Source organism: Semicossyphus pulcher, unplaced genomic scaffold (genome assembly GCF_022749685.1).
Source record: "Semicossyphus pulcher isolate SPU_LCO1_2020_fin unplaced genomic scaffold, fSemPul1.0.p SCAF_17, whole genome shotgun sequence".
In the NCBI taxonomy this organism is placed as follows: Eukaryota; Metazoa; Chordata; class Actinopteri; order Labriformes; family Labridae; genus Semicossyphus; species Semicossyphus pulcher.
In genome coordinates this window covers 8,728,836-8,755,036 of record NW_027211681.1, presented here as the reverse complement: position 1 = coordinate 8,755,036, position 26,201 = coordinate 8,728,836, and the positions used below count along the sequence as shown (strand labels likewise).

Genomic DNA, 26,201 nt, shown 5'->3' with positions numbered 1-26,201 from the left:
ACATCCCCACACCTGCAGGTGCAGAGTTGATACTTTTGAGTTGATACATAACAGGAGGGTGGGGAAAACAACTATTCCCACGAGAACTTAGATACTTCTCGTGGTGTGGGCATGTGGGAAACAACTTGACTTGTGAACTCCTGCCAAAATGAGGAAGCCAATGTAGGCTTGCGAGTTGGTCACATCCAAGTCTTTCCAACTACACATGCCTCCCCTCTAAAATTATCATCTCAAGTACAATATTTTCAATTGATGGTTATATGAAGAGCTCGAATAATGACTTTATGTCTTCAACATGGCTGACTGTGTGTCTGGTCGGACACACTCTTAGCAGAAGTCTACCTTGTTGTTGAAGTGAGTAGAGGGACCATCATTTTCCATTTTTGGTGCTAACATGACATGGGGGAGGGGGAAACAATATTCTCATGAGATCTTTCCCGCACCATGGGCATGAAGGTGTGTGTGTAATGTTTTGGAACAGCTCTTTGACAGTGAATGTGTCATAGAGGAGAATGTGTCTGAGACAGAGGATTGTGTTGAGGAGGACCCTGATTTTGAGGCATTTTCATCTGATGATAATGAGAGTGTTGACCCTCCTGTTGTCTCTCAACCACCAGCAGACACAATCCCTTCCAAAAATATTATGGTCCCTTTCCCCACTTCAACAGCAGGGTAGACTTAACGCTACTAATATTATCAAAATGGTTCCAGGCCCCACCAGATATGCAATCAGCCATGTTGAAGACATCAAGTCATCATTAGAGCTCTTCATAACACCATCGATTGAAAATATTGTACTTGGGATGACAAATTGGCCAGTCCCAAGCCCGGATAACAAAAGAGGAGGGGTGAGTGAGACTTTGTAGTAACTAACCACAAATATCTTACAAAAAAAAGAGGTAAAAATAAGTAAATAAATATGTTTATCAGAGGAAAGGGGGGGTCACCAACATCAATCAAAACGATTCATTCTGTAAGAGTCATGAATGTGCACCCCAAATTAGAAAAGATTTGGATGAAAGATTTTCAAGATACACTAACTCTAAAACTAAAAGTTTGACCTGATGGTGGCGCTAGAGGACAGGTCATATCATCACCAAAACCAATAGGGTGCATACTCTTGTGTTCATTAACGTTGTCAGTAAATTTGAGAAGATTTGTATGAAAACTTTTCAAGATACATTAATTCTAATTGAACTCACTGATAGGTTTCATTATCAAGGGGTTATTTATGTATTCAACAAACAAACAAAGTGCCTGACACAAAAACTTGGTCAACAATTTTATGTAAATCATTTTCTGGAGGCAAATGTGTAAAATTCTGTTAGTAATATATTTGAGGATAATAGGAGGGTTAAATCTGAATTCCACCCAACTCAGTTGTTTAGTTAGGACCAAGACTAGAAGCATAAGCTTGATGATCCAAGGATATGACAGATAAGCTCAAATATTTAAGATATTACCACATTATGATGATTTAACATTTAAGGAAGCTAAAGGCAGGAAAAATGCAAGAAATGTATAGTTGTTTTATTCGTTCCCCATTTGAAATTCACATGATTACAATAGCTCACAGAAAAGAACACTTCAGGCAGGATAATAATGGCCAAAGACATTATAATAAATAATGAATCACACTTGAAGCCTTATTAGTGCAGCAGAAACTACAGGCCGACATTCACTCCACACCATGGACTTAAAGTAGTTATATACATTAAACCTGGTACAGATTTCTAACATACACACACACACCTCAATTAATACGCACACACAATTACACATTATCATTGTGTCATTCCATTATGCATCCAGGGGCACGGGACACATGGACAGACATACCAAGTTGAATGCATAAAAGCATATCTGTGTTAGAACAACACAGTCTCCTCTGTTGGAGTAGAAGGAGGTGGGCTTGATGTAGGCCCAGTCAAAGTTCCGCAGGTTCAGTGACCTCTGACAGTGCTGGTCGCTGAGAACCACCAGGGCTCGCACGAAGGCGTATTTGGCCGAGCAGCTGACGGCCGTCACTGCACGCACCTTGTCAAAGTGCAGCAGAAAACAGGGGTCATCCTGGAAACAGAGGACAGTTAAATATTATTACTGGCACACATATTCCACACAGTGGCCACTTAAATGATTAACATTACTTTTACATCTGAAAAACCGTCGTGCATACAAATAGGTACAATATGCTTGTGTTATTACTCTATTTTTTGCATTTTGTCTAGCTGTTTTTTAAGGATACTATTGAGAGACAATTGATTATCCTTTAAGTGCGCGCACAAACACCATAAAAGTGACAGGAAAATGGGAAAATGGGAAATCATAGTTTAAGAGCACTTACATTTTTAAAAACTCTCATACTAATAAATAATATAAGTTTAATTGACAGCAATGTTTTGGTCATTAGGAAACATATTTTCGTAATTACGACTATCCTTTCTATTAAAAACCATAGGAAATAATGGAACAATAAGCAATGACAGCAGTAAATAACTGTGATTAGTTACCACATCAGCATCTCGTCCGTCGACTAGGCTCAGGTCTTGCAGGGACCAGATCTCTGTCCTCCGGTAACACTCCTGTATGCTGGAGCGTTGTGTGTGGGACTTCTTGGAGCCAGACTTCAGGGGCGTCTGAGATATCTGACAGCGTACTATACTTAACTGCACCACTTTGCTTTTTGCAACTGCAGGAAAAATGAAAAACAAAACAAAAAAAGTTAAAAAAGGTGCACTGCAGCACCAGAAATTTTATTCTGCGGTAAAAGTAATGTGACTCAATTCAAGCCTGAACAAGGCCTGTTTTTCCTTAACAATTCTCTACAACCACAACAATTACTGCACACCTACGGAAAATTCCACACAAACAAATAGACTTTTCTAGGAATAACCTGATCAACGAGATAGGCGTTTACCTGAGACGCAGAGAAAATGTCTTCCGTGCGAAGGCTCTTCAATCTCAATAAATTCCACCAGTCTTTGTTTTGCAGGTCGAAATAAAACTCTCTGCATCTCCTCCCTCAGAAGAGACGACATCACTGGAAGAAGAGGAAGAGGAAAATTCAAGACTGGATGGATAGAAAACCTTGAAAAACACAGAAAAAGTAAGGCAGAAAGACCTCAAGAGAGAATGATGGGAGGTGAAAAGTCCAATAGAGAAAAAAATCGAAGAGGCTTGTGAGACTGGAGAGTGAAACCTGGCAGTGGTGAGGAGCGAGCTGGTGATGTTTCCTCTGGTCTGACCGCCTTAAAGAATGTGGTTGTGCGTGAAATGAGCCCTTACTTACACACACACACACGCACACACGCACACACACACGCACACTCCACTCTGCAACAATCAGGTTTGATGATCAATGTCAATCTTTCATTAAAGAACTGCCCTCATACCAACCTGCCCAGCAGGGATTTAGCAGAAAGGCAGCAATTAAAAAGGCCAATCTCTTCATCACTTCACCCTTTTATTGCTTCAATTAAGATCCATTACAGACCTGACGCCCAGGTTTCCTGCTAATATGGATTTCACTCTTGGATTTGTATTTACCTCAGAGTGTGCCTGACCCACAGCACTGTACTTATGTTGTACTGTATGTGCTTAAACGTTCCTGTATAACACACATAGAAAGCCTCTTTCCTGCTTTCCGAGGTCTTTTTGACTCCACTCACTCACATATAGACGGTGATATATCTAATGTGGCCCAGCGCCCAAACGTTGTCTGTGATTAAACGGTTGTTGTGTGGGAAAAGGATGTCCCACAGCACTCTGCACGGTTTCCATTACCCTGTAATAATTCAATCTCTGGGAACAGGTACAAGCAGGGTGAAGCACTTAAATGGAGGAATTTTACAAGCATATAAACGATGCTTCAGCTCTTTAGTCATCATGACTCTACAAGACGTTCTGCTGGGTGTGCTAATAAGCAAAAAAAACCCAACACACTTATGAGTTTGTTTTGTAAGTTCAAGTTCATGAGAATGGTGTCAAAACAGCGTGGGAGGACTTTTCTATAATCAAAGTGTCCTGGAATGAACCAGGCCGAAGCTTTAATTTGATCTGTTGGCAGGAAAGAGTGTGGCTCCATTGGATTGGATTTGTCACATTTGTGAAAACAAAGATGGGTCGTTCCACTGCTAAGTGCTTTATAGTTGTTGTTGTTGATGGCTTCTGTGGGTGTTCTCTTGAAAGGCTCTTTGCCTCTGAGATGGAAAGCTGAGCGGATGGGCAGGAAGTAGTGAGGTAAGGAAATATACAAGTGTTGAATCTCATGAATAACACATGAGGTTTGTTGTACTTACTTATCATCGACTTTAACCCCACTATGTCTGGCATGTGCATTTAAAGGAGTCTTATTTTTATCGTAATTAGACAAAAGTAGCACAGGAGAAAGTAATTGTAAGAAAGTAACAGAAATATCTCTACGATAAGGCTCTATGAGGACTTTAACTTATTAACTTAAATAATAAAGAATGCACATTTAAAACTTTTAAAACGCAAACAGGTAGAATAGCAAAACAACTGTCAGTCACAGTTTTAAACAGTATTTTTGTATTCTGTTGTAAAGCACACAAAAATAAAGGTTGCAATAATATGCTACACACATATTGCTACATCAATGTTTTTATATCTGTATTTGTGAGAAAATATGCTTGTGATGATTATAAGCATTCCCATAATCCCTGACTTTTCAACATGCACTTGTTTATCTATCAACAGGATATAAACGTATCGCACTTATAATACTGATTTAAGATGACATGGGAGGGGTTTGGAAAGAGAGGGCACATGATTAATGAGGATTAAGAGGAGGTGTTTAGAGTTAAGGAGTAAAGTCAGAGGAGCTGGCAGTAAGGATGGAGAGAAGATGAGAGTGACAATGGAATAAAAAAAAAGAACCAAAAGAAAAAGGGGGAGCTGCTGGAAAAGAAAGTAAAGAAGAAAAAGATATCAAAAATGTGGGAGATAATTGAAAAGTTATCAAGAAACAGCGAAGGCGGGATGGCATAGAGGATGCAGTGGAATACGAGTGGGAAGATATGACAATGGAAGAAGCAAAAGAAAGAAGACAATACAGGAAGAAAACAGAGAAAATCTGAAGAAGAGGGAAGGTGGATGTGAAAAACGAACCGGTTGTGGAGATGAATTAAAGAATGACTAACACTGATTATGCAGGACGGGCTGCTGAGTGAAGGAAAGATGAAAAAGGAGAGAAAATAATAGATAGGAGAAGAGTGAGAAAATCCTTAAAAAGCAGATAACGATTAATCCGAGGAAAGGCGGAAGAGTGAAAATGATGACAGAGGAAAAGAGGAGAAGCGAGGGGGGCAAATTGAGTTCACACAGGGAAGGGAATGAGAGAAATCCTGAAACGGTGCAGAGGTATAATGAGTCCACGAAGGAGAAAAGAATTAATGAGGTTGGCGCTGTTATACATTAAGCAAACTAGAATAGAGCTAATGAAACTGTATAATGCACAAGCCTAAGGCTGGAGTTACAAGTGTGCCTGTGTGAAAACCACAAGACTGTTAACATTAAGCATATAGATTCTTGATTTTACAGTTTGCAACTTTTACAGTAATATTGGAGTTTGATGTTTACGTCAAAGTATCTGGACAGGTTTAAAAAAGATTTAAATTTGCATTGTTTTACTGCTGCAGACCTTTGAACTCTACACACTGATATTGGGTGCATTGTAACTATAAAGTAACAAATTGCTTTCTCTCATTGTGACACCATTAATATATTTTGTTCATGACTTCCCCTGTGATTCTCACCCCTAAGTGTCGGTCAAGTACGACTGGTTTTGACAATAGAGGACAAAGGTGAAGACAGTCAGCTCAAGGAGTTTATCAGGGAAGTGACCTATGCCCCACTATATATCTGTGTACAGGGCATGTAGTTTAGCGATGAGTCATGGTTAATACAACAACACAATGCTGCTGGTTTCCAGGATATGACTCAAAATGATTCAGTTGGTGTCATACAGACAAACAGGCAGTTAGAAAGGTGGCAGGGGACAATGGAGGAAAGTTGAGGGTACATGTTGCATACAGTGTACGGTATGTTGACATCCATTAAAACATACATAAACACAGGGGGCGCAATTGTCTATATTTTTCCAACAATTGCCGTCCTTTTTAGAGCTGATTTTCTGCACTGCTGTAGATGGATGACAAAACAAAAACCCATCTAATAGTACAGAGGAACTATAGGGGACATGACACTCTGCTCGTCTTTAAAATACATTATTTTGGTAAGAATGAAGCAATCGTTTTCTTTTTAGTTTTAAAATCAGAATTCATGAACAGCAAGTCTATGATCACTATCTTTTAATCTTTCATTTCAATAATAATAACGTGTGTGGCTTTAATTCTACTACATCAAGGCAGTAGCTTGTTTATTTTTTCTTTATATGATTTGAAGTCTTTACAAAGTAATATTGTCATGACAATGAACAATAAATACCGTGTAACTAGCTATCATATCTGTCCTCTCTAATGCTGACATTGTTTATGACCCACGGAAAAGGGTTGTAAACTTTGTTTTTTAAGAAACAGCAGGCTGCACCTACTTTTGTATATAATTCCATGTAATGTGAATAAACGAAGCCCTGTGTCAATACATTTAATTGGTCGTGTGAAGTAAATGTGAAATGTAATTCTAATCGCACATCACGCCTCTTTAAAAAAGGGTTTCTTATCTTTATATGCTGTATTTTACTGTATGTATTTAGGGGAACCTCGTCACACTATAGGTACCACGTCACGCTCTGTAGAGCTTCTGATTGGATGTCGATAAAGGGGGAAACCCTTTGCCATCAGGCAGGGCCATCCCTACCCTGCCCTGCACCGTCCTGGCCACCGTCCAATGTGACATTGGCAGTGCATTCACCGTAACCTAAACAGTTACCCAGGAAATTATACGGCAATGTAAATAATGCCTATAAATAGACTAGTAAAAATATTTAGATAAGGCTTCGGTTAACATTTAAGCTCTTAAAATGTTATACACTGAAATAACAAAGTCGAATATCCATGTCCGTCGTCTCCGCTTTAAATGCATTAATTTGCAAGTCACGACGCAGAATCGCAGTTTTTTCTTTTTTTCACTATTATTTGTAAAACAAGGTGGCTTTGACTGGTAATTAGTCATGTTGGAAAAAGCCACCAAACCAGCGGAGTCATTTCCTCTTTGAAGATAACTCAGCGATCCCCTCCGTGTCTGTTGCGACTGTACTTGCAAAATAGTGCGCCCTACTGTCTCCAATGCGCATGACTGTACGTCGTAATATGAAGTAGGCCTCCTGTTTTTCTCCCCAACCCGGAGTCCTCCCGGCCCCCACCGCCTCGATGTCGATGCAACACTCAAGTAAGCAAAACACGGAGGCTGCTGTCGGTTATTCGGGAAGGTAAGCTTTTTTTAATACACATCTTCAGGTAGCGGTGGTCGCAGATTGTGAAATAGCACGGCCGTTGAGGTCGGTAAACGTTTTTTTTAGCGTGCGGAAGCAGTCGGACTGCAGAGGAGGCTTCGGGACTGTTTCCGCACGCTTGAGGGAGAGCAAGGCCCAGTGACCCACATTCAGAGCAGCCAGTGTGTGTGTGTACGCGTGGGCGAGCGCGTGCGCGTTTCCCTGCCCCTGTGTGTGTGTGCGTGTGTGTGTGTGCCTGGGTACCGTGTGTGTATGTGTGTGTGTGTGTGTGTGTACATACATCTGCCGCGAAAATGTTTCCACCATCGCTGTTTTTGGACATTTCTCCACCACCGACATTTATGCTTTTGTCGGCGAGGATCTTTACCCGCGCGGATGTTTAGGCTCAGTTGTCTCGCGGTGTTTGAGGACCAACGGTAATATTTTAGACGTTATTTTGTCTTCAATGTCAGTTGTTGCGTGACAGCTTGAGGCTCGGCGTCAGCCTGCCGTGATATACAGACTAATATTCCTCCTATTATAATCTACAAACGTGAAATGCTTTAACCTGCCATAAGTGTGTCACTCCGTGTTTGTGGGTGTTGCGGGAGGAAGAAATCTGTTGAGTTAAACGGGCAGTGTTCGGTGGCAAGCTTAGTTAGCCTGCTAGCGCGCTAACGTTAAATGGGTTGCTCTCTTATGGTTGTATAACGAACACCTGTGGCACTAAAAAGCACATTAAAAATGTTACTGTGCTTATCTGATAGTTAAGGGCTGTCTTGGTCGACTGCATTACATGGTCTCCACTGAACCTCAGTGCTAATATGAGTGTTTATTCATTGGTAGGGTTGTACAGTGAGCAGAATGAAGAAGCCCAGTCAAACGAGGCTTCACTTACTGGCCATCAGAACCACACGACTGTAGGTCAGGCCGGTGTTTACCATAGTAGAAACCACAATGGGGTCCTTAGGGTTGATAAACCGAATACCCATATCTTACTATTATCTCCCATTAAAAGCTGGGTGATTATGCTATTCATAGGTTTTACTGGACCCACTGATCTTACTGACTTCTGCCATATCTTAAAGCAAAAATCATCTGAGGGATTTGTAGGGACACAATGTGAAGTTGTTTGATGTTTGATCTGCATGACACATTTGTCAATAAGACTGTTTGCCTACACACAAAAATGATTCATTTTCTGTTTACATAATTTTTTCTAATCAAAATGCCAATCGCTTATCAGTTGTGGAGATTTGCTGCTTTTTTCCCATCATTTGTGATTGTAAAATTATTTTTTTGTCTAAGACTGTTGGTCAGACAAAGTAGGAACTATGGGCTGCTTGAAAGTGCTATGGGCATTATAGTCATTGTTGATACATTTACATTATGCATGTTTTTTATGCCTGTGCCTCTGGTTCACATTTTTTACTAACATTTCTAATAATTCAGCACAATGTAGAATCAGTAAGTCCATATATTTATTAACATCATTGTCTATTGTTTGGTTGCATATCATGTATTGCGAGCCTCTGTGTTCCATGTTTTAAATTGATTATAATAACTTTGTAATTTAAATTTTATATCATGTTTTTAAGTTTGTTAGGGTGATTCAAAACATCTGTCCAGGGACTACAGATGAAATATAGCCTCTTGGCTAAGTCTGGCACATTTACAGCAATGTTCCTGAATGTGCACTGTCCCTGTTAAATAAACTAATAAATAAATAAATAAATAAATATTGGTTTCAGTTCTGAGTTTGTAAACTGTGAGGATATTTTGCTGCTTAACTTGTGTTTCCTATCACTGTAAATCAGACGTTTGCTTTTGGACTGCTGGTCAGACTGATCTAGACATGATCTCGAGCTTTAGGAATTTCTTGACTGTTTTTCACTATTCTATGATATTTAACAGAGCAAAAGATAGAATGAATATCTTAGTTTTGGTCATGTGGTTGGGAGAAACAATTAAATATTGCACCTTGAGCTCTGAGAGAGATCTACATTTTCTAATAATTTATTGACAAAACAAGTATTAAAAGCTTTGTAAGTTGTATGCAGCCTTACTTCCAGTTTTTTAGCTTCTAGCAACCAACACATTTACATTCCTTGTTGGCTATTACAATTTGCATGCATGGCGAATAGTGAGCACAAGCCCTATGGTATGTTTGTGAATGAGTTGGAGTTATTTGTGTTGCAGGTGAGGTGTGGCTCACACGTGAGGATTCGTCCGTGCCTGGGAGGAGAGGATCTAAAACGGCTAGTTTGCTTGCAACGAGACATTCCAGAAAGTAAGTTTTAAAAAATATTATTATTATCCCTTTTTTGCATAACTGGGTCACTGTGCTCCAAAAGCGTTTCTGAAAGAATAATGTAAGCATAATAACGGATTTATTCAAGGTTTTTCTCACTGCACTGATTATTGTCAATTTAAAGACTTTTAGTGCAAAAATGAAATTCTAGGAACTTTTATCATTCTGTATTCATCTTTAGTTCAGAGGCAGTGTATTGACATTTTCTTGCCACAGGCTTTCATTTGAAATATGCTAAGTCATACGCTGTAAAATCATCATAGGGTGATAAATCAGTAAAGTCCATTTACAACACTGGCTTGTTACCTGTTGTTCTGCTCCATGTCATGTTAAAATTCAAACTATCAGATTATTTCTGAACAGGACTTCGTAGTTTATGAAAATCTGTATTTGTTAGCTGTTGCAATTCATTGGAGCTATTTGTGCGCACATCCCTGTGGTAGTAGAGATGGTAAACTGCTTAAAGCTGCCACTAAATTGACCTGATGACCTCACATGACCCCTGTTTTCTGCTCTGATTTCTTTCTTAGGCTTGGTTAACCACCATGTCTTTGCCGTGGTCTGGTTCCCTCTCGTGACCCCAATGACCACCACAACAGTTGTGACCATAGAGTCAGCTTTGACCCAGAACCCTCTCTACAACCCCTGAAAAGACTGACCAAGTAATTGGCTGCATTGGGGTAGGAAATCACTACACACACCTACACACATATTCTATGCACACAGAGATGTGTTGTGATGTTTTATTCACTCCGCCGTTCTTTTTGGCTGAGTAAATCTAATTATTCTATATTTAGATGCACTTTGTTCTCTAACACATGTTGCAACGCCATATGTTGTCATTTTTCTGATATCTCCGCTATGATTCAGTGTTCAGTCAAGTTTACAAAAAAGTTAAATACTGAATTATTAACGGCCCATCATATTAATCCAGTTGGCTGAAATGTGAACAAACACATATACATTTACATTTTGTTTAGAGAATTTGACACTGTCCTGTTTATATTTAAGTTTAACTTTTTAAAGTGATATTTTGCTTGGACATGCACGAGGTTACAATTGTGGTAAAATAAAAAATACTTTGTTCTAAAATGATTAAGATGTGTTTCAGATCGTATTCTTAATCCGAAATTGATTTGCAATACAAAAAACAGGTTAACTTCTTACTGCAGTACGCTGTCTGCCAAAAACATTAATTTATTCTTTTAGTCCACTAAGTGCAGTCTTTGTTTTTCTGTCTCTCCAGGTGGTCTTCCAAATGCCTACCTCACGCCTAAAGAGCAAATCACTGCCGCCACAGCCCTGATCAGCAGCCATCATGACATCAAGCATAGGGTATGCTGCAGCACACACCTAATCACACACACACATATACACACAATAGTAATTTACCATCAGTGATGTGTATATGCACCATTTATGCCTTAAAACAAAACATCTTCTGATACAGTGGTTTGCAGAAACACTTAATAATGCAGTTAATAAAACAAACGCTCTGATAATATATAATTACAATAGTAATAAAGATAATAAAAATGTTAATAATGTTAATAATAAAGATGATAATGTTAACAGCACTTATAATAACAATACTAACAATAGACATACAAAATAATAGTTAATATGATTATTATTATTGTTATTGTTATTATTATTGTAATTATTATTATTAATAATAATATTAATAATAACAACAACAATAACAATGAGAATAATACCAAAATAATAATAATCATTATTATTATTATGGTGATGATGATTATTAGTGGTAGTATTGTTATCATTGTTATCATCATTGTTGTTATTATTAGTGTTATTATTTTCTACATATTTTTATTATTATTGTCAAATAGCATGCCTCTTTTGACATGAAAATATTTACATTTATTGAAGATACTATAAATAACAATTCCAGAATTAATCCATCAGGAATAAAATAGAAGTATTTGATTTGACCTATATTAATAGAATCATAGGCAAGATCACGCCCTGTTACACAAATGCACTGGTAACCTTCTTGGCAAGCACAACACATTCCTCCTCTCTCTCTCTCTCTCTCTCTCTCTCTCTCTCTCTCTCTCTGTCTCACTCTCTTTTCTGTGTGACCCAAAAATAAACCTGCTCCTGGCATGTAGGAATCCACTCATTAGCCGACATCCGTCATTAGCTATTATTAACAAAACATATCTGCTTTCAAGCTGCCAACAAACGTGCACACAGAGGAAAACACAACGTGAGCTCGGAGAAGCCTGTAAATATTGTTCTCTCCTCCTTCCAGGGATGATTGTAGCATCTTTGATGGGTTGATGGAAGAAGATGAAAAGGACAAAGCAAAACGGTAAGCTACATATGAAGATGCCTACGCCAGAGTGAGGCTACTGGCGGTGTGTGTTTTAATAATAATGCATGACAGGGTATTTAAGGGATTGTATTTCAACCAGATTGACGCATGTTAAACGAACCAACACTGGAAACACACTTAAAAACAGGTTGGAGTACATTTTGAGCTTCTGCTGTAAATAGACTATGTTGTAACTGACATGACATTGTATGCCGTACACGGCAGCCACACCGTCTAAACTGAACACTTCGAGGGTCACGTGACACAAAGGTTACTGCTGCTTATTTTTAGCCATCTTGTGTTTTTTATTTTTTTTGTATGACAAAAAAGGGCGAATCTTTAAAAAAAACGTTTTAAAACTATGATTGCATGACATGTTAAATATAAAATGTAACTGTCGTTTTTAGTGTGTCCCGTAACAAGTCTGAGAAGAAACGGAGAGACCAGTTCAATGTCCTCATCAAGGAACTCGGCACGATGTTGCCTGGCAACACCAGGAAGATGGACAAGTCCACCATCCTGCAGAAAAGCATCGACTTCCTGTGTAAACACAAAGGTCAGGCCTTTCTACCACCCTCACCTCACTTCCTGTGCTCATTTTGAACACCTCGCAGCATGAACTCATCCACGCTATATTTTGTTTTACCATGAACTCTCTGTTATCTGTGCTTGGTTACTTGCATTGCTAAAAGAAAAGCGCTCCTTGTTTTACTTAAACATGGCTTCAGAAACTGCACTTCCTCTTTTTAATTAATTTCATGCTTATTGCTGATTTACTGTATTATAACTAGTAATAATGTTATACTTTCATTCTGCAACAGAGCTGCTTTATATCCTCTACTGTCTTTCCACTAATCCAAGTTTAATTCTGGGATTCTCTCTTGCTAAATATTTAATTATGGCACATGGATTACTGCTATTTTTAATCCTTGCTCTTATCATTACAATGCATGGTAGTTCACTGTCAGCTGCTACTTCACTGTGTTATCTCTTCTGTTTAACTGCCGTATTTACACAATGAGCCTTGCACTATCAATACATTTTTCTACCTCGTTGTCCTGTGTTCTTGCAATGCTTTGTCTCTGTGTCGTCTCTGTCATGTTTTCCTTACTTGATTGTCTTTCTATTATGTGTCTGACTTCAGAGATTGCAGCCCAGTCGGAGTCGAGTGAAATCAGGCAGGACTGGAAGCCTCCATTTCTTAGCAACGAAGAGTTCACCCAGCTCATGCTGGAGGTCAGAAATGTCACATTTGTTCTGTAATCCTTTCTGTTAGCTCTACCTACACTGTTATATTACACTTTTAGTAACTGTCTCATGACCAGGGTCAAGATTATTTCTAATTCACCTCAGTAAATTTAATTGGAGGAGATTTATAAGTGAAAAAGCTGCTTATTTAAAGTCATTGTTTGTTCTTCAGTTGTTTTTGAAGGACACATTTATGACAGCGTTTGACTTCTCCTGCTGTACACACACATTTAGTTCCCTTTATCTTGTCTTTCATTATCAGGCTCTGGATGGGTTCTTTATAGCAATAATGACTGATGGGAACATCCTCTACGTCTCCGAAAGTGTCACCTCACTATTAGAACACTTACCGGTGAGTATCATTTATATTGGGTAATTTCAGTATTTCTTTAGCCAGCCTTAACTGTGTGTTTGTGCTTTAGATTAAACATGTCGGAATGATCTGTGTGTGCAGAAGATACGGTTCAGACAATTATACTGATTTATGTGTACATGCCTGTGTGTGTTCCCCAGATGGACTTGGTGGACCAGAACCTTTTAAACTTCCTGCCAGTCGGGGAACACTCCGATGTGTACAAGGCTCTGTCCACGCACCCCACTGACCCAGAGAGCCTCAGCACAGATTACATGAAGAGTCAGTAACACCCCAAGATGCATTACACCACACAACATTTTTTATTTAGTGGTTAAACGGGGAGTATCATTCAGTTTAACATTAACTTCTCTAGTTTAGAACGCACAGCTTGCTGCTTTTATCTGATTTTTAAATAAATGTGTTTTAAACATTGACGGTGATTAAATACACGGATTATATCTATTACAAATTTAAATGTAAGAAAGTAGAAGATTGTGTTACTTTTGTAAAACTTTCTGCACTGTTCATGTTTTGTCTATTGAAATTCAATGGACATAAAATAATCGTAGCCACAGGCCATTTTCACGGAATTGAAAAGCTAAACTAAGAGCCACAGATAAATTAACAGATAGCCACAGACAGCAACATGCAGCCATGCAAAAAGAAAGGAAAATGAATATTCGCTTATTTTTGGTGGGATGCTTTTATTAGCAATATTTTGTCTTTATTTAATTCAATCCATGACATAATTTAACTTGAAAGAAATGTTTGTTTTGGTCCTACAACATTGTGTGTTTTTTTTTTAGGGATGCACCCATAGAGAAAATCAGGGCCGATACCGATGTTTAAAACAACAATTTTGCCGATGTTTTTTTTCAATAACTGTAATTTTTGTAATCATTAATGCCCTCGTCTGGATAAAGGGAAAAATCAACTTTAATTATAAAAATAAATTCTTTCAGGCCTTCATCACACTCTTTGAGAAAGCATGAATTCAATCTTTCAAATTCCCAATACATCTTTTTATTTAAAGGTAAAAATGATCTTTTGTTCAAAAATAACCTGAAAAGCCTCTTCAGTCATAGTAAATGTTTTCAGTGCTTACATCGCCTAACAAAAATCTTTCTGAAAACATAAATACTTTTAAGTGACAATTAAATTTACTGCACAATTAAAGCAGTTAAATAAAAAAAATCGGCGCATGCCACCTTATTTGCCGATGGGAGGATGTCTGTCAACACGGTGGATATTGGCCGATTCCGATGTTCAGCCGATGCATCGGTGCATCCCTAGTTTTTTACTTTTGACCAAATGTGTATTTATTTATTTGTTTATTTGTTCTTCCTCCAGCTAAGAACCACATGGAGTTTTGCTGCCATATGCTGCGAGGGGCAATTGACCCTAAAGAACCCCCTGTCTATGAATACGTAAAGTTCATTGGCAATTTCAAGTCACTCAACAACGGTATGTGAATTGTGGTGTTTTATTTATTATTCTAATTTGCAATATTGAATTTGTGTACCTTTTCATGTAACAACCTTGTGTATGCACAGAAATGTGCTCAAGAACAAAGTGGCACAAATCTCACAAGCACACTGTGTTTTCTTTCCCTTCCCTTTTTAATGGCATACTGTCTGTTCTGTGTTGTGTAGTTCCCAACATGACGAGGAATGGTCTAGCAGGGGTGTTACAGCGATCACTTCAACCTGCGTTCGATGACCAGGTGTGCTTTGTGGCCACTGTTCGGCTGGCCAAACCTCAGTTTATCAAGGTAGGCTAAGACACGCACTCACACATGCAAATAAAATAACACTGAGTCATAAATTAGTGAGGTTTTTTTATATATATATTATATATATATTTAATATTCACAGGAAATGTGTACCGTGGAGGAGCCCAATGAAGAATTCACCTCTAGGCACAGTCTGGAATGGAAGTTCCTCTTCTTAGACCATAGGTAAACACACACACACGTTTAACTGTCCATTGCCACTTGAGCTACCTGTACACTCACCCCTGACCATTACATCTAAATAAAATACACTTCCTTTGAGGTGTGATTATTTAAATTGCTGTCACTGATGATGATTACTCTCTTTCAGAGCTCCACCAATCATAGGCTACTTACCTTTCGAGGTTCTGGGAACATCAGGGTACGACTATTACCATGTGGACGACCTGGAGACACTAGCCAAGTGTCACGAGCACTGTGAGGGACTTTCACACACTTTTAGTGAATTATTTTTTCCTTCTTCTGTTTGTTGTTTTAAACCTCTCTGTGATTGTCTCTCCTTTTCAGTGATGCAGTACGGTAAAGGGAAGTCTTGCTACTACCGCTTCCTGACTAAAGGTCAACAGTGGATCTGGCTTCAAACGCACTACTACATCACCTATCACCAGTGGAACTCTCGGCCTGAGTTTATCGTCTGTACGCACACAGTAGTCAGGTACTGTCGCTCCCTTTTTCACTGAAGCTTTTGATCATTACCCGTGTTTAGACCACCGTAAAGGATCTACAATAATAAAGGGCTTGTCATGTCCATTTACTGATAACAAAGCATTTCTAAATCATCTTCACCTCTCTTATCTACACCACATATCAGCCATAGGATGTCCCTTAAACCTTCTTTTCTTTGTCTTACATGCAGCTATGCAGAGGTGAGGGCAGAGCAGCGCAGAGAGCTGGGTATTGAGGAGGCTAACCCAGAAGTTGCTGCAGATAAGGTGAGAAATTACTTGTCTGTTTTCTTGAATGATGACAATTTTGTAGTGGCAAAACATGAAGCCAAAAAACATCAATGTAGTGAGAACTGTGTCATCCAACAGGAAGTAAAATGCTGTCTTTCCTCCCCAAAATGTTACCCATTAACTTCAATCAGTGAGCTGCTGCTGCCTTTAACATTTCTAACTGTCACACCGTTTGCAAATCTCAACAATGTGACTGTTGTTATCTTAATCCCTTTGGTCAGTGATTACATCAAGAGGAGAACAGCAGATGTATCATAAGAAAGACTGGGAGTTTGGGTGGAATTTGCAAATAGATAAAACATCTGGATTGTCAACATCTATTTGTTCTAATTGCTGTTAATAAGTATGTATTGGTAGGGCAGCAAATTAAAGAGGTATTACTGTATAATGCTGCCGGGTAAAACTGGTTTTACGAGTGGGATGCAGTCTGACGCTTGTTTTTAAAGTATCACTTGTCATGTCTTGTTTTTTTCCGTCTGCTCGTCTGTTTTCAGAGTCAGGACTCCGAGTCAGAGTCACAGTTGAACACATCCAGCCTCAAGGAGGCTCTGGAGCGGTTTGACCGCAGCCGCACACCCTCAACCTCATCACGGAGCTCCCGCAAGTCCTCATCACATGTCTCTGACAACACTTGCACTTGTAAGGACACACACACATGCAGTTGAATACATGATATTAAAGCTCCTGTGAGGAGTTTTTCGCTGCTTATGAAACAGACTGAAATGTATTCTGATTACTCTCTATGACCTACCAAAGCAAACCAGACCATCAGCGACAAGATTGATTATTTCTATATAGTTATTCTTAATGCCTGAAACTGCTGGCGGGGGGTAGGTGTCAGGCGAAGCGATTAACTGCACGCTGCCTTTGTTTACATTTTCCAGGGCAACAATTTAAAGTGAGTGATACATATGACTGTTATAAAAACAGGGTGAGATTTTTTGTTAAAAACCACCACTTAAGCACATATGGGACAAAATCAGCAAAGAGATAAGACAAACATATTTTCACCGGAGGAGAGGGAACGGAGAAAAAGCTTGGACTAAAATGTGATGACTTTTTATTGACTAAAACGGGACTAAAATGTTTTCGTCAACTAAAGCTAGATTAAAACTATAAAGGGTAGAAATGACTAAAATGTGTCTAAAACTAATAAAAGTTTTAATCTGAAGACTAAATCTAAAATAGCTCCCAAAATGAAGTGAGTGTGACAGTTGCTCATTGATGATTCTGTCTTTGCAGCAACAGCCTCAAAGCTACACATGGACACAGCGACGCCTCCTCGGCAGTCACTGGCCTCTACCATGGATATGTCGCAGCGACGCTCATCCATCAGCAGTCAGGTGAGACTTGATTGGCCGAAACACAAAGTAAACTTGGACCTGTTTTCACAGATGAGGATTTTTGTAGCCACGAGTAACATGATCAGAGGTGGAATTTCATTTGCACACTAATGTTTGAATTCATGCACTTTCTTTGTCATAATCCTCTTGATTCTCTGTATATTTGCAGTCTATGAGCTCTCAGACCACAAGCCAGAGTGTAACTCCGAGTATGATCACTCAACAACAACAACAGCAACAACAGCAACAACAACAACAACAACAACAACAACAACAGCAGCAACAGCAGCAGCAGCAGCAACAACAACAACAACAACAACAACAACAACAACAACAGCAACAACAGCAACAACAACAACAGCAACAACAACAGCAACAACAGCAGCAACAACCACAGCAACTACAGACAAACGTACAGGTGAGCATGGTGGCATCATGCCAAGCTCATTTCATAACATGATAGTTTGATGTGGAGTAACACTGATGTCTCGTCTGTTGTCTATAAGCTTGATATGCTCGCGTTCTGTGATTGTAAACTTTTATCATTTCTTCACAAACACTTTGGCCATGGGAAACTTATCAATAATGAAAAATATAATTTGGCAAATGAACATCACACACTCCTCAGTCGGGATGCAGCAGAGTTCAAAAATGAATATTTGAACATCCGTTTCTGCCAACTGCAGGCACATGTAGCCAGTACCACTGATGAAAGTGACCTGGTTTTTTCGCTCTCTCCGCCCACAGCCGGTGATGGAGTTCTCAGCCCAGGTGAATGCCATGCAGCATCTGAAGGACCAGCTGGAACAGAGGACGAGACTGATCCAGGCCAACATCCAACGGCAGCAGGAGGAGCTGAGACACATCCAGGACCAGCTGCAGAGAGTCCAGGGACAGGGCATACAGGTGAGATGGAGACTCGCGCACATGGTGTCACAGCAGCAGGATATTAAATTGCCTTCTATTTGTTCATACAGGTATAATTTAGGTCGATATAATGTGCATTTATTAAAGTTTTTTTAATATTTATTAGATTAAGTCTGTAGTTTGTGTCAAATGTGAGATCTTCAAATATCTCATTTTATTTCTCTCCTTCCTTTCTTTCTCTTTGTCTTTGACTTCCTCCGTTTTACTTCATTTAATAACAGCAACTTCATTCAAAATAATAAACCAGAGAGCAAGTACATTTAATGAAAGAGGCTCTTTTACTCGCACAATAATTGCATACTACTTTAAAACAAGGAAGAGCCTCTTTAATCTAAATTAACACACAACCTTTCTTCAGTTTTTTTAAAGATCAGTGGGTGTATTGTGCTTTGTCTTTTCCTTTTGTGTTCCTGGCTTTGCCTGACCTAGATCACAACTACAATCATACATTATGTATCATTTTAATCTATTCAGAGGAAAGAGCAATTTTAATACCTGAATGTTTATATAGATTCACTCCCAGTAAATCTATTTTGTTATTACAATAAATACATATTCAGAGGATTTATTTATTTTACTGTCTCCATCCCGACAGATGTTGCTGCAACAGCCAGGTGGAGCGATGAACGTGCAGCTACCGCAGGTGGGGTCGGTCCAACAAACGACTGCTCTGACCAGTCAGGTCCAGCAAGCAACGATTAACCCCGTCCATTCAGGAACTCAGCAGCTCACCATCCAACAGCAGGCCCCGCCCCCTCAGCAGAACCTCCAGCAGCAGACCAACACCCTCACACAGGTGAGACACACACACACACACATGGATCAAACCAAGACCAGAGTACATCTTTCTTTTTATCTCTGTTGAACTGAAGGTATCTGCATGTCTTTAATGCATTCAATATTGTAGGTCCTCTTAGATCACTAATCTTGCGTGAACTTTTGACACTATCGGACACAAACGCAGCACTTCTCTGTGAAGTTTACATGCAATTCAGATAACAGGAAGAGCCACAGGGCATGTTGTTAGTGTGTAATCATGTGACAGAGGGACATCAGAGTGAGAGACATCCTCCATGCTCTGCCTCGGTAGATCAGAATTTCTCGACTGCAATCTTCTCATCTCACACAATCCATTCTAAGCAGCGACAGATATGAGGCATTTCACTTCATGTTTGTATTTTCATATATCAAAAGAAACATAACACAATAGTGTCCCGTCTAATTATATCGGGCTTTTTGCTTTTTTATGTTAGTTCACTGTTCTGAAGGAATTAATGTAATATGTCTCACTGCTTCTCTCCAGCCGCAGCGTCAGCCCCAGCAACCTCCGCAGGCTCAGCCCCAGACGCAGGGCTCTGTATCTGCTCCACTATACAACACCATGATGATCTCCCAGCCAGGGCAGCCCAACGTGCTGCAGATCAGCACCAGCCTGCCGCAGAACAACACACAGCAAGGCACCGCTGTCGCCACCTTCACACAGGACCGACAGATTCGGTAGGTGGACGACAGCCAAACCTGCTACTTTGAGAAGTATCGCTCCTTCATAGTCAGAAGAACTTCCCTCTAAAACCAAAAATAGAGTAGAGGACATCCAGCATGATTCATATTTACTTAAAGATTTTTTTCTTCTCATTTCATTTCCTCTTTCTCTAATTCACCCTCTCAAGGTTCCCAGCAGGGCAGCAGCTGGTGACTAAGCTTGTGACAGCTCCAATGGCGTGTGGAGCAGTTATGGTACCCACCTCTATGTTCATGGGACAGGTGGTCACAGCGTACAACCCCTTTGGTGGGCAACAGGTAAGGATGAAGCTGTAGAAGTAATTTAAAAAGACTTAAAAATGAAACCACTATCCTAATAGAGTCCATCCAAGCGACTATGTGTGAGGCACCCAGCTGGTCTGTGCCAATGACTGTATATATAGATGGACGACGCGTCTCCATCTGCTCTCATTGTATAGAATTGATGGCAAAATAGACCCGTGACGGGCGCTGCCATCTTGCAATAGTGACGTCATTTTGAGCTAAAGGCTGTGCAGTAGAGACCGGCGGGTGGAGCGGCTGTAGCCGCTTCCGCTAACCAAAACACACACTTAACTTTCCTCTACTCTGATAATCCAGAACTGATTGGCTGCAGGAGCCGTATTTGTCAACAGAGCTGTCAATCATCCTTTGTACAGCATCAAATACCTAATTAAAAATGAACACTTGGATGTATCAGCATGATAAGAACTAACTTTAATGACAGAAACCATGTTCGAGAAAAATGTAATTGGCGTGTATTTTGATTTTATAGTTTGACTCATGTCCCATCTGTTAACATGGAGGAGGCGGGCTTTATGACCTATACCGCAGCCAGTCAGCAGGGGGCGCTCCAAATGTTTTGGCTTCACTTTTAGCGAGCTGTAATGTCATTCATCTTCTTATACAGTCTGTGCAGACAGAGTGTTGTTATTGTGTCAAAGTGTGAAACAAAATGGAATTTAAGAAAGCACTGCATTGTGGGGGATAATTGGCTTGTCTCCTTTTACATATGAATTCTTAAATAATCTTGCTTTTGTTTATGACCTGATTTTTGGCGAATAAATTTAGTCTACTTTTTAAGGTCTGAAAGGTGATTAAAATAATGCTGTTATAATGCTAATGTTATAAATATATTGTTTATACATTCCTGTTGTTTGATGTTTTTTTAACATTAATCAAGTCTTTGCAGCTTAAAGATGGCTGAAGGGAGTAACGGGTCCAAAGACAAGTAGATTATTTGCTAAAACATGGGTGCAGCGTTTTAATCCCTTTTCCTTTTCTCTTGCCTTTGGCAGCTAAAATTTCTGCCTAAAGTTATGTTTATTTTAAAGTATCCATTGAGAAAGATTATAAGGAGAAACAGAGGTGTTGCTCATAACATAACTAAATAAAAGGATCCCTCAAAAAACAGTATATATCCTGCATTTTTCCAAAGAAAGCCTTTCTTATAGAGTTCACTTATTTCACTACATCCCTGTGCTGTTCTCTGTTAACTTGTGTGTCTATTCAACAGGGGGGGCAAACCCAGACCCTGACTCTGCAACCAGCCCAACCGCAGCAAGGTCAGCCCGACGGCCAAAACCAGACAGCTGTAGTGGCACAGAGCGGCCAGCAGGGGCAACAGCAACAACAGCAATTCCTACAGGTATCAGTAGAGGGCAGCAAAGCCATTTATTTTAAAATGTTAATGTGTCAGTGCTTTTTACTGTCAGACTGGGAGAAAGGTGTTTTTTTTTTTTTATGGACATCAAGAATGAAAGAGACTATCTGCTTCACATTTTAATATTCTTGCACTGTTTTTTCAGGGCACTCGTCTTCTCCATAGTAATCAGTCTACCCAGCTGATTCTGCAGGCAGCTTTCCCACTCCAGCAACAGGGCACCTTCACCCAGGCGACCCACCAACAGCAACCGCAGCAGCAACAACAACAACAACAGCAACAACAGCGGCAGCAGCAGCAACAGCAACAACAGCAGCAACAATCTCACCACCAGAGGCACCAGCAGCAGCTGAAACCACAGCCCCAGAAACAGCAGAAAGCTCCATCATCGCACAGGACTGACAGCGTCAGCAGCCAACCACAGTGAAGTCAGCAGGAAAGCATGTGAGGATGGAAAACACGGGGAAGTGAAACTCTGAGGGATTGCTGCATACATGTGTTTTGGTCGAGTGGCTGTCGACAAAAAAATTCCTTTTCCCCGAAACCGCTGCCCTCCCTTCCTCCATCTGAAAGAAGTGAATCATAGGAAAAGAGGAAAGCCCGTGAGTCCATGAGGAACTCACCAAGGATTGTCACCATGGCAACAGGAAGGATTAAAATCCCGCTTTTCCTCATCAGAGGCGGGACTGTAAGGGAGCTCCAGTCTCCGTGAAAACCTGACAAGAACACCTTATTGCAACGGTAACGGCAGACTTTTTTTTTTGAAGGTGTGTCAAAGTGGACTGACCTTGTACAGATTTACTGTATGATATAAAAAAACATGTAAATATCCAATATAGCCTAACAGGAAACAGAAATGTAGTATTTTATATGATTGCATGGAAAGAATAACTGTGTAAGCTTTTATTAGTCGCTTTTGAAAATTGAATTTTTACTTTGTTCAAGTGTTTTCTGGTCAAAGACGGAGCAGTGACATGCTCTCTCAGAACCCCTTCCCTCCCCTTCTCTCTCTCAAAAAAAAAAAAGTCCAGATTAAGGCTTTAAAGTTCTGTCAGCTTGTTTAAAAAATGGTTGGGCTTGGGTTGTTGTTTTTTGTGGAAGTTGTGTTTTTACACACTGTGTCTCTGAGGCAGAAATGACTCTTTTTAACTTTGTAAGAAATCATTATGTTTGGCAAGAAACTACATTACAGTTTAACTGAAATACTCACACAGGATAATCACTGTACGTATAACGGGTTAAGTGATTCCAAGTGCCAATAACATAGTCAATTATGTCATTTTAATTTCTAACAGACTATTCAAAGGCGTAGATATATTTTCCAACAAGATATTACCCCTAATAAAGTTCATGCGTGTGTATATAGTAGGGATTATTTTTTAACAGTCAGAGAGCCCTATACGTAACAAACAGTATATCCTCAACCTCCTGAAACTTTAGCACTTGATGTGGTTGTGTACAGTAAATCACTGTCAAGACCTAGTTGTTTGTAATCTGTGGTGTGATTCTGTGAGCTAGTGTGTGTTTTTGGGAATACAATCTTTGTGTGCATGAGTGGGCATGAGAGTGTCTGTGGTTGGTGTGTATGTGCGAGTGTGTATGTGTGTGCTTGTTGCCCCTTGTGTCTTATAATAATTGACTTAGTAAGGGTTTGGAGTTGCTGGATGGTACTTGTATTCTCAGGAATGTGGAAAGTTATTTGCTTCTGCCTCAGTCTGGAACCAGACCAGGAAGGATTAAACAGTGATGCTGCAAAGTCCAGAGGAAGACATGACGTAAAGGGCGTGTTGATTAAATCAAATTTGACCCAGTTTTCTAAAAGCTTTCCTCGTTGTTACTAATCAAAATAGTATGCAGGGAGAAGCCTCCAACGAGAGTACAAGTATAATGTTTTTGTTGTTCAGATGTGATGTAGTACAAATACAGAGAATTCCTCAAGACTGAATTAATAGTACCAGCATTTCTACTGTCTCATGGTCTTTTATAGCATCAGTGTTTTATCCTTCTATCTTTTCCTAGGCCTCAGAAATCCTCATGCAGTTCAGTTCCCTCATCTCTCAGTTCTCTAACAGCAGTTAAATCCAGGGCTGTGCCCAAGGCCATTTTAAACACAGATGGAAGTGGGCTCAGCCCCTCTACTACAGTTGAAAGCCATATCAAACAGAAAAGCCTTGGACTGGAGGAAGTATAATGGTTGGCAAAGGAGCTTTTAGAATGTGTTGTTTCGTCTCAGAGTATAGTAAAGACTGTGTGTGCGTGTTTGGGAGTGTGTGTTTGTGTGTGAATATAGCGTCTCCTACTTCTCGTATCACATGGGGGTCAGTATTGGTTTCCCCTGGCGATAGCCAATCAGTTCTTGCGTTGCAGTATAAAGAAATAATTGTAATATTCAAGAAACTTCCTTTCCAGTTGGGCTCAGTATTCTGCAAGCCTGTGTGTGGGACAGCTCAACTTGAATACATGTTTGTGCGTGAAAGACAGTTTGTATGCATGTTAACCGTCACTGTAACCCGATATATTTTCATAAGGAAACAGATGTGTGACTGGAAAAGAATCTATGTTAGGCAATGCAGAGCATTGGTCACCTGACTGGCTATAAAGAATATGGGCAGTGTTATTGTTTTACAATGGCAGACTGCACACCAAACACTTATCACATTAACAACACATCAGACCTGCCTCAAATGGTAAACCTCGACGTTTTAATTCAGACAGTGGCAGTTTGTGCGACTGAGCAGGGACCAACAGTCCTCTCGACTCTGCAAATCAACTCTTCTTTCCTTATTTGTGGACAGAGAGGTGTGCTGTTTCAGCCAGGTCTACACCCATCACATAGCAAATGTAGATCCTCTATAGATTACTTTGTGTTTAAGGCATCACTCTGAAGGGTAATGATGAAATGTTTATAGTTTGAGTCACTGATACCCAGCCCAAAGAATGTAAAGGTGTTTTAAGGAGACTAATGGATGTTGTAACTGTTGATTCTGGAAAACCTTTGACAGGCTTTGTGATGAAGGAAAACAAGGGGTATTAAAGAAAATCATGTTTCTCACTGCAAGAACCCACATATAGAATCTGAGATACAATCTCTTTTGCATTGTAAAAGAACCTCTGAATGTTTCGCCATAACAAACTGTCCGTTTCTGATTTTGCAACAATAATTTCCCGACAACAACTGGTTGAAAAAGAGTTGGAAAGCTGTTGAAAGATGAGGTGTAGGATATTTGAAATGGGTCACCATAGAGAAGACAGCAGGGCCCCCTCCCCCCTCCATAGAGATACACAGATCACCTTTCCACAACACGATTTGGTTCTAAAGAGTTCTAGTTCTAGTATAATACTGTACACATACACAAAGCTGAGAACACCAGTATTCAGTGTAAAACGGTGCTATGCTTACCTGTACTGTATGTATGTATATCCCTTCTGCTCTTGAACTGTGCTCCTTTATCTACCCCAAAGTCAAATGTAATAATAATCAATATTTTGAAGCAAAATGTTTGCTTTTATTATAACCCCCCTCTCCCCTATTAGTCAATTTGAAAATAAAAACAGTTGCAAATATTATACGTGACATACGTCTGCTGAAACTTTGTTTTGTTTTTGTTTGCTCTCGGGATGGCAACGTCAGTCCAACACTTTGGTACACAAATGGATCTGCAGTTAAATTTTGTACAGAGTCAGACACTGATGACTCCCACTAACTTTGGTGATTTTATTGTTGAGATACCATTAGGTGGATTGTAATTTCATTAGCTACAGATTATCATGTTACCAAGGCAACCAATCGCATCCTCTTAGGGAATCTACTGAAATTTCGTCTAGACTTTCACTTTACGTTTGGATGCTTTACTGCTCGGCTCCGTTGCCAGTATTATGTTTTCAACTATTGCATTCCTATTGCAGAGCTGTCCTTGTACATGTTGTAGTGATATTATATTATATTATATTAGTCATTATTACGGAAGAGTCCTCCTACTCCTCCTGCCTGTCCATGGAACCCTCCTCACTTAGAACAGAGTATTTTGAGCTGTGAGAGCCCACCCAACACTTACAGTCTCCCGAATGTCCTGAAATTGTCTGCAACTAGAAGTTCATGTGCGAAAGGGGCTCTCTAAGTTCTCGTCTTGCAGGTTCCTGGGGATCAATGTTGCGGACAGCCTCCTGCCATGGACCTGTTTGACTCCATTGCTATAATTATTATTATCAGTCAAACTTAATATAGTTGTTATTGCCAATAATAGACATGTTTTTACTTAAACTTTTGTCACTGCTCTCTTAAGTCTCTATTATCTGCTGTTTGTTTGTTGTTGCCTGTCTGTCTGTTTGCTTG

General features: G+C 39.7%; 2 protein-coding genes across 2 annotated transcripts; one reads left to right on the top strand and one right to left on the bottom strand.

The window, feature by feature from the left end:
• Window positions 1-1,600: 1,600 nt before the first annotated feature.
• On the bottom strand, window positions 1,601-7,807 carry exoc1l (exocyst complex component 1 like). Its single transcript, XM_069665259.1, has 4 exons — window positions 7,713-7,807; window positions 2,918-3,040; window positions 2,511-2,689; window positions 1,601-2,070 (listed from the first exon to the last, which is right to left on the bottom strand). The coding sequence occupies exons 2-4, from the start codon at window positions 3,036-3,038 to the stop codon at window positions 1,801-1,803; spliced, it is 570 nt and encodes a 189-aa protein (XP_069521360.1). The 5' UTR covers window positions 3,039-3,040; window positions 7,713-7,807; the 3' UTR covers window positions 1,601-1,800.
• Window positions 7,287-25,436, top strand: LOC138594234 (circadian locomoter output cycles protein kaput-like). Its single transcript, XM_069665258.1, has 24 exons — window positions 7,287-7,408; window positions 9,611-9,701; window positions 10,253-10,402; window positions 10,969-11,057; window positions 12,001-12,060; window positions 12,471-12,619; window positions 13,208-13,299; window positions 13,574-13,663; window positions 13,825-13,945; window positions 15,017-15,130; window positions 15,319-15,437; window positions 15,541-15,623; window positions 15,769-15,875; window positions 15,966-16,113; window positions 16,315-16,390; window positions 16,909-17,053; window positions 17,657-17,757; window positions 17,927-18,175; window positions 18,505-18,663; window positions 19,280-19,480; window positions 19,988-20,181; window positions 20,355-20,484; window positions 21,722-21,853; window positions 22,014-25,436. The coding sequence occupies exons 4-24, from the start codon at window positions 11,041-11,043 to the stop codon at window positions 22,293-22,295; spliced, it is 2,769 nt and encodes a 922-aa protein (XP_069521359.1). The 5' UTR covers window positions 7,287-7,408; window positions 9,611-9,701; window positions 10,253-10,402; window positions 10,969-11,040; the 3' UTR covers window positions 22,296-25,436.
• Window positions 25,437-26,201: the final 765 nt, after the last annotated feature.